Source organism: Pecten maximus, chromosome 14, assembly GCF_902652985.1.
Source record: "Pecten maximus chromosome 14, xPecMax1.1, whole genome shotgun sequence".
Lineage (NCBI taxonomy): Eukaryota > Metazoa > Mollusca > Bivalvia > Pectinida > Pectinidae > Pecten > Pecten maximus.
This window is the reverse complement of record NC_047028.1, coordinates 4,937,431-4,953,041: the sequence shown is the minus strand read 5'-3', so window position 1 is coordinate 4,953,041 and position 15,611 is coordinate 4,937,431. Positions and strand designations below refer to the sequence as shown.

At 37.0% G+C, this 15,611-nt stretch overlaps 1 protein-coding gene across 1 annotated transcript in view; it reads left to right on the top strand.

Annotated features, from left to right (window-relative positions):
• Nucleotides 1–146: 146 nt before the first annotated feature.
• Nucleotides 147–15,611, top strand: part of LOC117341920 (importin-5-like) — a 38,366-nt gene continuing 22,901 nt past the window's right edge. Inside the window, 13 exon segments of the mRNA XM_033903781.1 lie at nt 147–250; nt 4,820–4,900; nt 5,210–5,402; nt 6,397–6,499; nt 6,816–7,017; nt 7,600–7,725; nt 8,342–8,462; nt 11,455–11,542; nt 12,175–12,281; nt 13,198–13,322; nt 13,592–13,681; nt 14,112–14,285; nt 14,813–14,913. Of these exon segments, the coding sequence (XP_033759672.1) occupies nt 173–250; nt 4,820–4,900; nt 5,210–5,402; nt 6,397–6,499; nt 6,816–7,017; nt 7,600–7,725; nt 8,342–8,462; nt 11,455–11,542; nt 12,175–12,281; nt 13,198–13,322; nt 13,592–13,681; nt 14,112–14,285; nt 14,813–14,913 (1,589 nt within the window). The 5' untranslated portion in view covers nt 147–172.

Below are 15,611 nucleotides of genomic sequence, written 5' to 3'. Positions count from 1 at the left end.
TTATTTAATTTTAGGGGACATAATGTCATAACATGTTTGCCAAAGAGAGTCTAATATATTATATCTCGGTACAAAGGGACGTAACCGCTTCATGTACTGTATAAATGAAGTAAGGCGGGAATATGTAAGGTGAAAGGTCAACGTTCTTTTCACGACGGCATGACGAGGAAAAATGGCTGACCAGGCACAGTTCGAAGCTCTCTTGGAGAGATTGATGAGCACTGATAATGACGTCAGAACACAATCAGAGGTAATAACAATCACAAATTACCGAATTCTGTTGTCAAAAAACTTAGGATTTTCTAGAACATTTCACCATGAAAAATTTATTGGCGGAACACGTGTTTCAGAACTTCCGCCATGTTTCATTCATTCATGACTAAATTTGACTCTGTAATCATGCTTTGATCATATTAGAGTGAAGATTCGTGTTGTTTTTGCACCATGGCATACTGAGGGTTCGTTTCCACTATAAATCGGTTGTTTAGGCTACACACTGACAGCAACTGCCTGTGACAGGATACGACGTTTCGGACAAATTTTACGTCGATCTGCCATCGGTGATTTCTGAATGTTTTTGACCCAAGATACAAAACAATGATTCGTTACTTACCATCGTGTATGCATATTTATTGCTTATCTTATAATCAAGATAATGTAAATGGCATAGTTTTTATAACGCCACAGCCAAACGTGGGCAATTACCCCCCCCCCCCCCCCCCCCCCCCCCACACACACACCATTCTCTCGATCACATTATTTTAGCTTCCCTTAAACCGTCAGTGTAAGTACTACCTATAACCGCCACAGTGAATAGTATGCATAACTTGAAGGATTATTAGTTCAAAATACATCTAAAAGTTTGTTGTTGAAAATATTGTACAGATCAAGAGTTGTACAAATTCACACATTTGGATATATATATTGTTCAAAAATAGTTAATTACCTCTCTGAATACAAATATTTCACACGGGTTATTATTTGCCATCCATTGAGTAATATTCACTCCTCTCAACATACAGCTCGAGCACAAGCTTGACTTGAATGTATATATTTTATGTGTGTTATCATTTGCCATCCATTGAGTAATATTCACTCCTCTCAACATACAGCTCGAGCACGAGCTTGACTTGAATGTATATATTTTATGTGTTATTATTGGCGATCCATTGAGTAATATTCACTCCTCTCAACTTACAGCTCAAGCACGAGCTTGACTTGAATGTATATATTTTATGTGTTATTATTGGCCATCCATTGAGTAATATTCACTCCTCTCAACATACAGCTCGAGCACGAGCTTGACTAGTAAAATGACCCCTCATTAGAGCATAAAGTTTTCATTGGCCAGCTTTTAGGCGCCTTTTTGGAGTAGCGCCTTCCAATTTTTTCTCTTACTCATTTAGAATCCTGAGGTGTCGGGACAGATACTATTATATCTCCTTTCTTGAAAAACCCACCCTTCCCTCCCTATTTGAGACTTAATTTGTATGAAATTAATGATGTTCCCTCAAAGGTTTAAATAAATAAGTTTAGGTAATTTTGGCTAAGGCATCGCATAAACTTTGTACAGTATTTTTCAGTTGCTTAATTAGTTTAAACTTTCTTTTATTCAGACATTTCAAAACATATAGTTACAAAATTGAATGTACAGAATAGGAAATAGAAACAAGTGTCTCAGACACTTATGTAAATTTTTAAATCTATCACCTTATCATAAACAGCAAATATATTGAGGATGGACAACATATCATTTGCCATATAAGACCATATATTAACAATGAATAACAAAAGTTTAAGCAAGGAGAAGAAAAGGAAAATGGTGAATACTTGGTGTAGAGTTCAGATTGTTGAGACAGACAACTTGACTAAGTACAAAAACATGCTTTTGAAATAAATAAAATTTTATGAAAACCTGTTTGTTTTAAGTATATAATCTTGAACAGCTAAGACGATGACCTTATTTTCTTGTGGTGAAAGTGTTTGGTTCCCAAATAGTAAGATATCTGTTGTAATATTAAAAGGTAAGGAATATAAATACTGCCTTATGTCGTCGTACCTGGCACATTCTAAAAGGAAAGGGTAGCGTTTTCAACTTGGCCGCACAGACAAAGCGGAGATTGAACAATGTTTTTATTATATAAATAACTGTTTAGGGAACTACATTCGTAGACGATCATGATAAATTTGCTTAATTGGCAATAATGTATTTAACGTTAGTGTTGGGAATCGGTTTGGGAAATCATAATCGATAATTGGTTGAACACATCTTACTTATTATCGATTATATAATCGGTTGCTTAACCTTTTTCTGAATTGACCTATTTTTTTGCTTCTAGCATCACAGATGAAAAATATACCGGTAATCCATATTCTAGATGTAGACTCTTATCATTTACACATTTAACAAAAACGTACACACTGTGGGTCTAATGAGTCTATATTTAAAAAAATTGGAAATAACAAAAATAACAGTAACCACCCTGACGGACATTTCACATCTCTAGTAATAAAATCGGTAACGTTACTGTACTGAAGGCTATGGCTAATGTTACAAAACGGAGGTCCAAAACTAACAAACTTACATAGATCTATCAACAAGCAAGAACGCCAACTAACTTCTGGATTTTTCAAAACAATTTATGAGTAACATTTCAGCAATCGTAAAACAGATCCGACAACAGTATAAAAAAATGTAAAAAGTTGTATTCTCCCCAATTTCTCATAAGCCTAGCCTGTGTAATGTGTACAGTGGACCCTCGATAATCCGAACACCTTTGTTCCCAGTCCAAACCGTCCGGATTACGAGTTTTCCGGACTGCCGAATTTGGTGTACCAGGTCAAAAAAAATGGTCGTGTAAGAGTTATCTCCCTTGATTATATACAATCCGGGACGTTTCATAAACACGTCTAATTGTCAGACTTTTTCACAATAAATATACTTATGTTTCTGATGTTTTTAAAAGAACATGTAAAGTGAAAGTTGTTTTATTTATAGCGGGCAAATGTGACCTACAAACAACACACATGTGTCACGTCCCGGAGGTTCACAAACAAGTAGAAATTACAAACGTTAAATACCTTAAATAAAATACACGGATTTTACAACTTACCGTCAGTCCATGTTTTTTTTAATGATTTTTACGTACCAGAAACCCCAAGCTATCTATTTAAAAGTACGCGACACCAGCGAGAACTACCCAAGATGTCGGATAATTAATAAACCCGTATTCACTTAACAATGTGACGCTTAGTTAAGTATCAGATGACTATTGACTAATTTGTGTGTAATCAACCCAGTTCTTGTGATCACTGCTTAATACGTAAATGTGTATGTAATTAATAACATGCATCTTTCAATGAGTCATCGTTTCACGTAACGGTGTTACAAGCCGATATATCCGTGTTTACCCAATACAAGTGTTAATGATGTTAATTACCGATCATAAATTTATTACATGTATTTGAGATTGATTTATTATCGTATCACGTACTGTATGTTTGTGCATAAATTCTGTAACATTTAGGTCGTAGAGAAAAAGCAATGTACCGTTATAAAAACAAAAGCTACACATTGTAACACAGGTAAACACCCAGGGCTATGACCTGGCAGCGGTCGCTATGACTACGCACAGTGTCAAGCGATAGTTTGTACAGCTGTCGACACGGGTGACTTGCCCCGACATTTTTTTCTCCTCGTGGTGAAAAAATCGTCCGGATTATTGAGGGAAATTTACTAACGAAAAGTACGTTCCGTTCCCAAAATGGGCTTCCGGAATCGGAATCCGAATTTCCGGACTGGTGAGTACAAACAACGTTACGGAAATCCGTTCCCGTGCATTTCCGTCCGGACTGTGAGTTTTCCGGACTATCGGCGTCCGGATTATCGCGGGTCCACTGTAGTAGGAAAACGAAAGTGGAATTCCCAGTGATTTCTGCGCACTTACCTTAATTGGCATATATTCGTCTACAGATTTTGCAAACTGCTTTTGTCATATCCAAATTTGCTTTACTTGGGCCTACCTTCCTTGATTTTGTAAAACCCAAAGTGTTCCCATACCCAGGATCGGGCTTTCCCTCCTGGGTATGGATAAATAGTTTGTTTGTCGGCGTGCTCCACTGCCGTGGCGTCCATTACTGAAACAGGATGTACCTTCGGAATCCCTCGTTATTTTTCATTTAAATACAGCACAGAGAAAATGTACTGCGAATGTTTTCTTCCCGCTCCTCACACCTTCGAGATGTTTAGAAATGCGAGATTCCTGTGCACATTTTGGGGGATTTCTTCTATATTTTTTCAATATATGGATTCAGTACAGCAAGTTTCAAACTCATACGAGTTACCTCCCCTGCTATAATCAATTATTTGCTTTCATAATCGATAGTCGCTGGTGGGATATAAAGTAATCAATGATCGATTAAAATCGAGAATCATCCTAACACTATTTAACGTATTGAATTAATTGCGTTTACATGTAAATAATTCAACTATTACAACTATTGTTCGATCTGATAAATATTATGTGTCTAGGAATGAAAGGCTGCTTGTGAGTGCAGAAAGTGAAGGATATTATAATATTAAAATGTATTGTAATCCGTGTATAGCCATTAAGCTTTCACCTCCTTTCCTAGGTATTAGTGAATATTGATGGACTTTTAATATATACGAGACATTTGATCTGGGGTGAAAGGGCTTTTTGTATACTTTATTATCTTATTTCATTAAATAATAAATGGCAAAACTTAAATTATGTCTTTATATATATAAGGGGAGGTAATTAACCTAGTACAAGTCATACAGTTGAGTACTTCATTGCAGGAAAACTATGACAAGATTCCAGCGACAACTAAGATTCCTTTCTTGGTCCAGTCTATGAAAAACAGCAATGGCTCTATTGAGGTATGATGCATGTAAAAAAAATAAGTGCTACAATGGTAAATATTAAACAATACTGTTAGTCATCAGAAACTTCAGAAAGTGTAATATTTATCGGGATAAATGATATACTTGAGTGTTGATGCATTTGATTATGAGAATGTTTTAAACATAAATTTACTTAAAACTTGAATTACTGAAAGGACCAAAGTTTTCTTGGTATTTTTTTGCATTTTGTCTTCGTGAAAAAAAAGATAAAAATAGAATCCATGTAAAACTGAGAACAGTTGATAAATAGAACTGCAATTTCAGTTTCTGCTTTATTTTTTCCAGACCAGAACGATGTCTGCAGTGCTGCTGCGACGTCTGTTTTCCTGTAATTTTGAAGAAAGTTGGCCCACTTTATCAGATGAAATGAAGGCAACTATAAAAAAACAAATGATGATCGCCATCAGAGAGGAGTTAACTCCCCCTGTCAGACGGAAAGTCTGTGATGCTACAGCAGAGCTTGCCAGAAATATGATTGGTAATTACTGTCTCTACACTCTAGCTATCACCACTAATATTTAGATAACTCTCATTTAGTCGACCATCATCAAATGGTGGGCTATTCAAATCGTCCTGCGTCTATGGTCCGTCAGACTCAGTACATCGGTTTGTCCCTCCCTCCGTAAACAATTCTTGTTATCGCTATTTCTTAGAAAGTACCAAAATGATCTTTCTAAAATTTCATATGCAAGTTCCCTTGGTCCCTAGTTTTGCATTTTGGATGGATTGGAAAAACTGGCCGATTAGCGGCCACCTTGGATTTTGACAATTGCAGGTTGCTCCCCTCTGGGATCTCTTGTTTCTTTCAATTTGGGGAAAACTGTACCCCATGGAAATTTTGACTTTCTTTGTGAAGCAGAAGTGTAAATTTGAGTTGGGGGGAAAAAACCCAAGATAACCTATATACAGTGAATCCTGCTTATTATAATATTCTACTTTGGAGAGAATAATATTTTGATAACTGTGATATTATAAGACTGTCATCATCAGGTGGTGGGTTGTTCGTCAGCCGAAAGGCCGCAAGGCCGTAATAGCGGACGTAAAACCCGTTAAATAAATAAATGGTGGGTTGTTATAATACTTTAATAACCGTGATATTAACCGTGATATTATAAGACTAGCATCATCAGATGGGTGGCTGTTCAAATCGCCCTACCTCCATGGTCTGTGGTCCATCGCCCATTTGTAAACAATCCTTGTTATTGCTATTTATCGTAGAATGCTGTAGGGATATTTCTCAAACATGATATGTAGCTTCCTCTTGGTCCCTAGTTATTCTTAGGAGATTATTAACAGGAATAGAAGGGAAAATAACAGAGGAGATCATTCTGACATAGAACCAAAAAAGATCATTAAATGGTGGGTGCCAAGATCCCTTTGGAATCTCTTAGTCTTGCTGTTGAAACTAAGATTTTATGTTGAAAATTAATTCATAGGAGTATTGCTTAATTCAACATGCTATTTTTGTGCAGATGATGATGAAAATGTCACATGGCCAGAAATATTGGAGTTTCTCTTTGAATGTGCAAGTCATGAGGATTCTGGTCTCCGAGAGAGTGCCCTGCATATCTTCACGTAAGTTGAACACATTACAATTAGTCAAAGCACAGGATATTATAGATAGAATATTTCTTTGAAGTAGTATACATAGTTGTCATCATGTTGTACTTGAGTTTGAAATGTTTTGTAGAAATTTTTCTGTATTGTAGTATTTGTCATAGGTCCCTTCAATCCAAGGTGTTGGATATGGAGTCCAAAGCATACTCTCAAGGTCTACTTGATGCCCTTGTCTTTTTCCACGTGTTCAGGATGTAGTTTTTTGTTCCAATTTGGGTGATGTTTGAAGAATATTTTCAATAAATGTGAAGTATTTAAATCTGCTTGATTTCAGGAATGTGCCTGGTATATTTGGCAACCAACAGAACCACTACCTTGGTGTAATAAAACAGATGTTGAACGCTAACTTAAACGACGGTGATCATCTCCAAGTTAGAATCGAGGCAGTAAAGGCTACAACAGCATTTCTTGTAGCTAACGACAAACAACAATCCATCCTTGCCCACTTCAAAGACCTGTTGCCAGCCATTTTACAGGTGAAAATTGAAACAAATTTTCAAAATTGAAAATATGTGGGAAAACCATCTTATTTATAGTCTTGAAAATGCTATCTTTGATGATAACTTTATAAAGAAATTCAAAATACCTGTTAATCCAAAATAACTTTACTTTGCTTTGTTGCTACTATTTTGTTACATTTCCTTGTTTTATGCATTTTGGTGCTAGAACTTATGTCGCTCTGTGTTGTACACATGTTCACTGCTGATGAAACAGTATATAAATAAACAAAACTTTTGTCATGGTCAGAATTTTCCACATTTGATTCGTTTTATTTCTGGTTGTTTGATGATATCTGGAGAACCATTAACTAGTGTGTGATAGTTATTAGGTAAGTGAGTACGTTCAAAACAACATGATCACATGGGCATTGCAATAGTCAGGTCAGGTTTCTAGAAGCTCTCCTAGAAATTTAAAAGAAACTATTTTATTAAGTCAAGATGTGGAGTAGAAATTACAAAAAACTGTTTACTTGAAAACTATTGCTCAAATAAAAACCTAAGTTAGTATGAAATTATGTTGAATATTCCACTTGTTTTGACTATAACAATTATTTTTAGGCTATGGTTGACAGCGTGAATGCTCAAGATGACGACAGCCTTCTGAAATGTCTGATTGAATTAGCAGAAACAGTTCCAAAGTACTTACGCAGTCAGCTCGATAACATTATACCATTCTGTCTGAAGGTAAGAAATTTGTCATTTAGTTTATGATTAATCAATCTCCGCTTGGAAAACAAATCTTTAAAAAAAATTTTTTTAATTATTTAATAAAGGCTCTTCCAGTGAAATATCTACCCATTAGAAGAACTTGAGGTTTGACATGACACCAAAATAAGGGATTTAACACCTGAACTTTAACAGCCACCATGCATAGTTTCCTATATGAATATTGGAAAGTCCTAAGAAGCAGTGTGAATAAAGATTATCTTTATGTTACCATAGAAACTTAGAAAGGTCCCAAATTCAAGTCAGAGATCAAAGATTTTAATCATTCGTGACATAGCTTTTGAAGTAGCTGATTCTTTGGTAATTTAATAAAATTGAAACAGAAAAAAAATCACTGGTCCTTCAGGCAAGTTTGAGTTCTAGCGTACTTGCCCAAGGTAAAACAGTGGTCAAATTAAACTGAATTAATAGATTGTTTTTTGAGAAAATAAAAATTACAAGATATTTTTCACTTGCCAATTGGTTAAGTAGTCACCAATATTTTCTTGATCACAAACAAAATCTCCTGAGCCTGGGCCATCAGACCTGGCTTTATTTCTTGCCCTGGACATCATATGTTGAGTTTAATTTCCAGATTGTGTCCGATGCCAACCTGGAGGATTCCTGGAGACAGTTAGGGATGGAAGCCATAGTGACCTTGTCAGAAACTGCTCCAGCTATGGTTCGCAAATTCAGCAAATTCATGTCCCTCCTTGGTATGTCACATTGAATTTACAAACTGTAAAGATTTGAAGTTACATAAGTGCCCACTCTAGTTAAACACTGTTAACTCTAGTGTACAGGTAACTATGAGTACATGATAGTGGAGACATCTTCAGGGTTCCTAAAGATGGATAAATGTAACCACATTTATCATTACATTGTCATTTTAAGATGCTAAAATTGTTCAGAATTATTTTTTTCTCTCTCTCTCTGATTTTGGGTTGAAGAAAAAGGAAAAAGGCATTTATGGCTATTTTCGTTGATTTCTGAAATATTTTCATCTAGGCATACTGATAGTCATTTTTAACAATTAATATAATGGTTCCAGGCTGTTTTGCCACGAGCTACATGTAGCCTGTTCATCAAGTTCTGTTGTAATATGATATGGGGAATGATGTATACTGCAAAGTTGAAGGAGTTGATCTTCATGAAAACTTCTTGCTAGATAGTATCTGACCCTGATATGTGCATTCCTGATTACAGTAGATCTTGAAGCATTTTAGCTCTTTTAAGTGTTGGTTGGTGTTTTAGATTTAATTACAGGAGCACTTTTGCATCTGTGGTGTATTACAATTTTCAGTAAAAAGTCCTTATATAAGGCCCAAAAAGTAACACGTGTTTCCACTAACATGTCAGAAAAAAATAATGTAGGTAGTTGGGAAAATATTTTATTTCTTAATTAGTTTTTACTATAAAATTTATATAGACAAACAACCTTGACTTTAATTGTCCTGCCTTGAAAATTGACAAGGGTGGGCACAAAAATAATTATGGCGAGTCACTAGGGTTAGCGGAAAAGCAGGTGTTTTTTTTAGGTCTAATTGAAAATAGTTCTGAAGGTCCAATAATTGGCAATAATGGATCTTTAACTTTAGATCAGTTTGCAGCATTGTATCCAAGACAAGCCCTCGATTTATTGTTCTAAGACAATTTTTGGCTGATATATGCTTTAGACTGAACAACTTTCCTACACACACCATACCCCAGCATACATCATACTCTACACACGGGGCCGCGGTGGCCGAGTGGTTAAGGTGTCCCGACACTTTATCACTAGCCCTCCACCTCTGGGCTGTGAGTTCGAATCCTACGTGGGGCAGTTGCCAGGTACTAACTGTAGGCCGGTGGTTTTTCTCCGGGTACTCCGGCTTTCCTCCACCTCCAAAACCTGGCACGTCCTTAAATGACCCTGGCTGTTAATATAGGACGTTAAACAAAAACAAACCAAACTCCTACACACAACAAAGAGCTACATACTCCATACTCTTGCATTCAACATACTGGAACAAAACAGCTGTGACGTGGGAAATATGAGTTTCATTGTTTTTTGTGCCTTTTCAATTCCTTCCAACTCGCATCATAATGTTCAATTTTTGATAGGTTTCCATGACAGCTCTATGTTAAATGATTTAGGACTGTTCCAAAATTATCCATGTGGAGGGATGGGATGCACTTTTTCTGAACCCCACCACCCATCAAATATTGAAACATTTGTAGTATAAATAATACTTGAAAAATGAGATTCTACCCTCCACCACCCATCAAATTTTAATATAGATGCCACCCACCCCTCCCAAATGGAAAAATTTTAAGATAGCCCTGTAAACATTACTACTGTACAGAGTTGTTTGTTTTTAGCTCACCTGGACCAAAGGTCCGGTGAGCTTATGTCATGGCGCGGCGTCCGTCGTCCGTCCGTCCGTCCGTCAACATTTGCTTCAAATCTCTACTAGTCAAAAAGTTCTTATTGGATTTTTACCAAATTTGGTCAGAAACATCCTTGGCAGAAGGGGATCAGAATTTGCATAAATGGTGGCTCTGACCCCCCAGGGGCCGGAGGGGCGGGCCCAATAGGGGAAATAGAGGCAATTCCTTTAAATCGCTACTAGTCATAAAGTTATGAATGGATTTTAACCCAATTTAGTCAGAGACATCCTTGGGGGAAGGGGAACAGATTTTGCATAAATGGTGGCTCTGACCCCAAAGGGGCCAAAAGGGCGGGGCCCAATAGGGGAAATAGAGGTAATTCCTTTAAATTGCTACTTGTCATAAAGTTATGAATGGATTTCAACCCAATTTGGTCAGAGACATCCTTAGGGGAAGGGGAACAGATTTTGCATAAATGGTGGCTCTGACCCCGGAGGGGCCAAAGGGGCAGAGCCCAATAGGGGAAATAGAGGTAATTCCTTTAAATCGCTACTTGTCATAAAGTTATGAATGAATTTGAACCCAATTTGGTCAGAAACATCCTTGGGAGAAGGGGAACAGATTTTGCATAAATTGTGACTCTGACCCCAAAGAGGCCAAAGGGGCGGGGCCCAATAGGGGAAATAGAGGTAATTCCTTTAAATCGCTACTAGTCATAAAGTTATGAATGGATTTGAACCCAATTTAGTCAGAAACATCCTTGGCAGAAGGGGAACAGATTTTGCATAAATGGTGACTCTGACCCCCGAGGGGCCAAAGGGGCGGGGCCCAATAGGGGAAATAGTGGTAATGCCTTTAAATCGCTACTAGTCATAAAGTTATGAATGGATTTGAATCCAATTTAGTCAGAAACTTCCTTCAGGAAAGGGGAACAGATTTTGCATAAATGGTGACTCTGACCCCCGAGGGGCCAAAGGGGCGGGGCCAAATAGGGGAAATCGAGGTAATTCCTTTAAATCGCTACTAGTCATAAAGTGATGAATGAATGCATGTTCTAAAAACAACTCTTGAGGTCTTTCAGACCTTAGAGAGTCTGGACTTTATTAATCTTTAAAGCAGTTCGGATTCCCACACTATAACCATATATAGCATTGTTAGAGATTGACAAAATAACAAATTGAATATGAACATTATTTTGACGTTTGGTCTAATCCAACCAGGTGAGCGATACAGGCCCCATGGGCCTCTTGTTTGACATTTTAAGCCTGAACATCATTTTAAATGACGACTCTTGCAATTGTTAATGATGGTTTAAGAATGCTTCGTTGTGTGTTGCAGTGCCACAGATTCTGGCGTTGATGGTCGACCTTGAGGAAGAGGAAGATTGGGCACTACAAGATGAACCTGAAGAGGAAGATACAGAAAGGTACACTTTGTTTTCTGTTTGTTCTCATGAATGTCATAATTTCTTTTAAAGAAATCTCATTTAATACTTCGGATGCATAATTTGAACCTTTTTCTGGGGGTGGGGGGGTGGTAGGGGATATGTATTGCTTCAGCGATACCCAGCATACTTGTTTCAAAAACTGACATAGTTTTAATACCGTGGTAGAGTGGTTTGTGTTGGATGCTTTGGCCTGAAACTAGAAATTATTAAATCAGTTATTAGGTATACTGTATTTTGTGTCAGATTTATTTTTCCATTAATACGCGAGGAAAGTCAAATTGCGAATTCAAATCCTTCGCCATTATTTGTAAGAAAATAAAACCTCCAGATGGTGGCGAAGCTATTGGTTACCAATATAAGTAATGGTAGAGTCCATGACTCTAAAGACTCATCATCCGCAAGTTTAAAGTCATTTCTAGATCAGTGTCCGTGAATCATGTATTCGCGAATAAGTCTGAAGAGGTAAGTTCACGAAATCTAGTATTCCCGAAATCCAAGTGATTTACAGTACTCGAAAATCTGTCAAGTCTATGCAGAAAGCTTTGTGGTGGAATTTAAGATTTTGTTTCGGTGATATGTTATTTCAGATCGAAGTTTGTTTTTCGTTACAGTAATGCCATTTCAGCAGAGAGTGCGTTAGACCGTCTGGCCTGTGCTCTGGGCGGGAAGACTACTCTGCCCCACATCCTGGCAAACATTCCACAGATGTTGCAGAACAGTAAGTTTTTACAACTTTATTTTGAACCGAATCATCAGGGCCAATGATCTGAACTTTTAAAAGTTACTAGATAACCTCCAGAAGGTTTATTAAAAAGGCAACACAAATGTCAAATGTGTTCTGATTCATTAACATTCTATAATTTGAACTTAAACTCAAATATTGCTGAAAAGATTTTTCATGAATGGTATAATGTTCAGTAAATTGTAAATTATCACGTTCAACTATTGTGGGTTTTTTTCAAAGTTCACACTCATAATTAAAGTCTTTGATCCGGAATTCAGACAGATTTCCAGTAGCATTTTTGTGAGACACTTTAGGTTGGAAAATAATGTTATAGATAAAAGAAAAGATTCATTTTTTAACCCTGATTTGTAATAAGATATAGTCGTCCCAAATAATCAGGTAGTGCCTAGTGATAAGTTTTATTCTGACCCTGACAGTACAATTAGTAGAAATTGTTAAATCATACACACTTACCAAGGTAGATCTGATATGAAAATGGTATATGAAATGCTTAGGTATTAATTCAGGCTTGAATGAAGTTCGTAGATGACTGGCAGTACAGGCATATGCAAGCTTAATAGCTCTATTAGCCTATTATTAGTCACCTACCTGTGAAACCAGGGAACTATAGGTTTCCTCTCCTCTGTCTTGTACGTATGTATGTAATGCTAGAGATTGTCAGCACTATACAGGGGCTTCATTCTGTGGGAGATTTTGATCAACACAGTGATAAAGGATCATAATATCTAGGACAAGTTCCAGTTTAAGGGGTTTTGGGTCAAGGTCACTGCTTTAAAGGGGCCAGGCGGGGATATGTAGTAAGTACTTAAGGTGTATGTATGCTGGTTGTGTAACATTTGTTCTAAGGTGTATGTATGCTGGTTGTGTAACATTTGAACAAACTTTGTAGATGACTGGCGGTACAGACACGCGGCCTTGATGGCTATATCGGCCTGTGGGGAGGGATGCCACCAACAGATGGAGATCATGCTTGGCAATGTTGTCGAGGCCATTTTGCCCTTCCTCAAGGATCCTGTAAGTTTCCAGACCCAGAGTCAAAAGATACACATGAACTAAAATTGGGGAATGAGTTTATTGCAGGATAATGAAATATTTACAAGTTGTTTCTATTTATCCTAAACCGCAATTCAAGTGTCTGTGCTTATTACCAGCCAGGAACTTATTGTTGTATCAAATAAACATTTACCTTTATGAGTCATTTCATGAAGTTCAATGGAATGCTGAATAATGCTTGTATTATCTTTGTTGCCATGGTAATCTCTATTTTATGCTTTTCTTTCCAGCATCCACGAGTCCGATATGCTGCTTGCAATGCCATAGGACAAATTTCAACAGATTTTGGACCAGTATTGCAGAAAAAGTTTCATGAAAAGGTAAGGGATTGGTCTGGAGTACAAAATCAAATTTGTCACAGAACTAGGACTTGTGTTTTGAGACGGGATATCAATGATAAAGAGCAGAAATGTGTATTTCATTGTCTTAAATATTTAAAGACCAGTTTTGTATCAAGAACTCCATGAAGTGGAATCCAATGCAATCATTATTACTTCCAAGAGATAACGATGAATAACTGTTTGTATTTAAGGCCATACCTGTGTGTCTCTTTAAAAAGTATTTTGTTCATCAGAAGAATGTTCCATGAAGAATGAGATAAAAGCAGAAGACTCCTGTGCATATCTTATGTTAAAAGTTAATAACGTTAAAGACATAGTGTAGGTCATTCGTGAAAATAAAAGGTGATCAACAAAACTTCTTCGTTGAGAATGGTTCTATCCTTGGCATGGGGTTCTTTCTGACTTACAGGTCGTACCGTCTCTGCTGATGGTCATGGATGATGATGCTCATCCTCGAGTACAGGCACATGGTGCAGCAGCCCTTGTAAACTTCAGCGAGGACTGTCCTAAAACTATCCTTGTCCAGTACCTTGACGTCATCATACTCAAGTTGGAGCAAGTTCTTGTTAGCAAGTTTAAAGAGGTGGGTAGATTGAATTGGAAACAACAAAGAGGTGTGTAGGTGTGTTAAACTAGCTATGAAGTGAAAATTTAACAAATAAGGTATGCATCGCATGTAGTATTTCACTGAATGAAAATAGGAATTTTCAACTTGAGAGCTCCCTATTTGTTGGCATTTCTTGTGTGATTTGAAAAAGTGATCTGATATTACTTTGTTAGACTTGTATTAGTTGCTTACGTCCTCACAATGATTTCTGAAAAATTAAACTTCATACGGAAAACTTCCTGTCTAAAGTCAAGGTCATTAATATTTCTTAAATTACGAAGTAATTTTGTCTTCAATGAAATGTTGGAAGTGGATTTCCATGTTAAATTAGCAGTTTGTTTTATAGATCATGGTTCATGAATATAGCCATTGAAAATAGCCATTGAATAAACTGCTTAAATTAGTTGTTGATGAATGTAAGTGGAAAACTTCTCTAGATGAATCAAAACGAAAGAAAATTTGATAAGAACTGTGCTAACATCTTGTTAACTTGTCAATTCCAGTTAATGGAGAAAGGAACAAAAATGGTTCTTGAGCAGGTAGTCACGACGCTGGCGTCGGTGGCAGATACTGCTGAAGAAAAGTTTGTACAGTATTATGACAGGTAAGATGTGAAATATACTATACAGGTTAGTAACACAAAACATATCAGGCCATGAAGACGGGATATTAACGTAAGTTGATCTGGTTTACACAGGATATGGACTGTAAGTTGATCTGGTTTACACAGGATATAGACTGTTAGTTGATCTGGTTTACACAGGATATGGACTGTAAGTTGATCTGGTTTACACAGGATATGGACCGTTAGTTGATCTGGTTTACACAGGATATAGACTGTAAGTTGATCTTGTTTACACAGGATATAGACTGTTAGCTGATCTGGTTTACACAGGATATAGACTGTTAGCTGATCTGGTTTACACAGGATATGGACTGTTAGTTGATCTGGTTTACACAGGATATAGACTGTAAGTTGATCTTGTTTACACAGGATATAGACTGTTAGCTGATCTGGTTTACACAGGATATAGACTGTTAGCTGATCTGGTTTACACAGGATATGTACCGTTAGTTGATCTGGTTTACACAGGATATGTACCGTGAGTTGATCTGGTTTACACAGGATATGGACCGTTAGTTGATCTGGTTTACACAGGATATGGACCGTTAGTTGATCTGGTTTACACAGGATATAGACTGTTAGCTGATCTGGTTTACACAGGATATGGACTGTAAGCTGATCTGGTTTACACAGGATATAGACCGTTAGTCGATCTGGTTTACACAGGATATGGACTG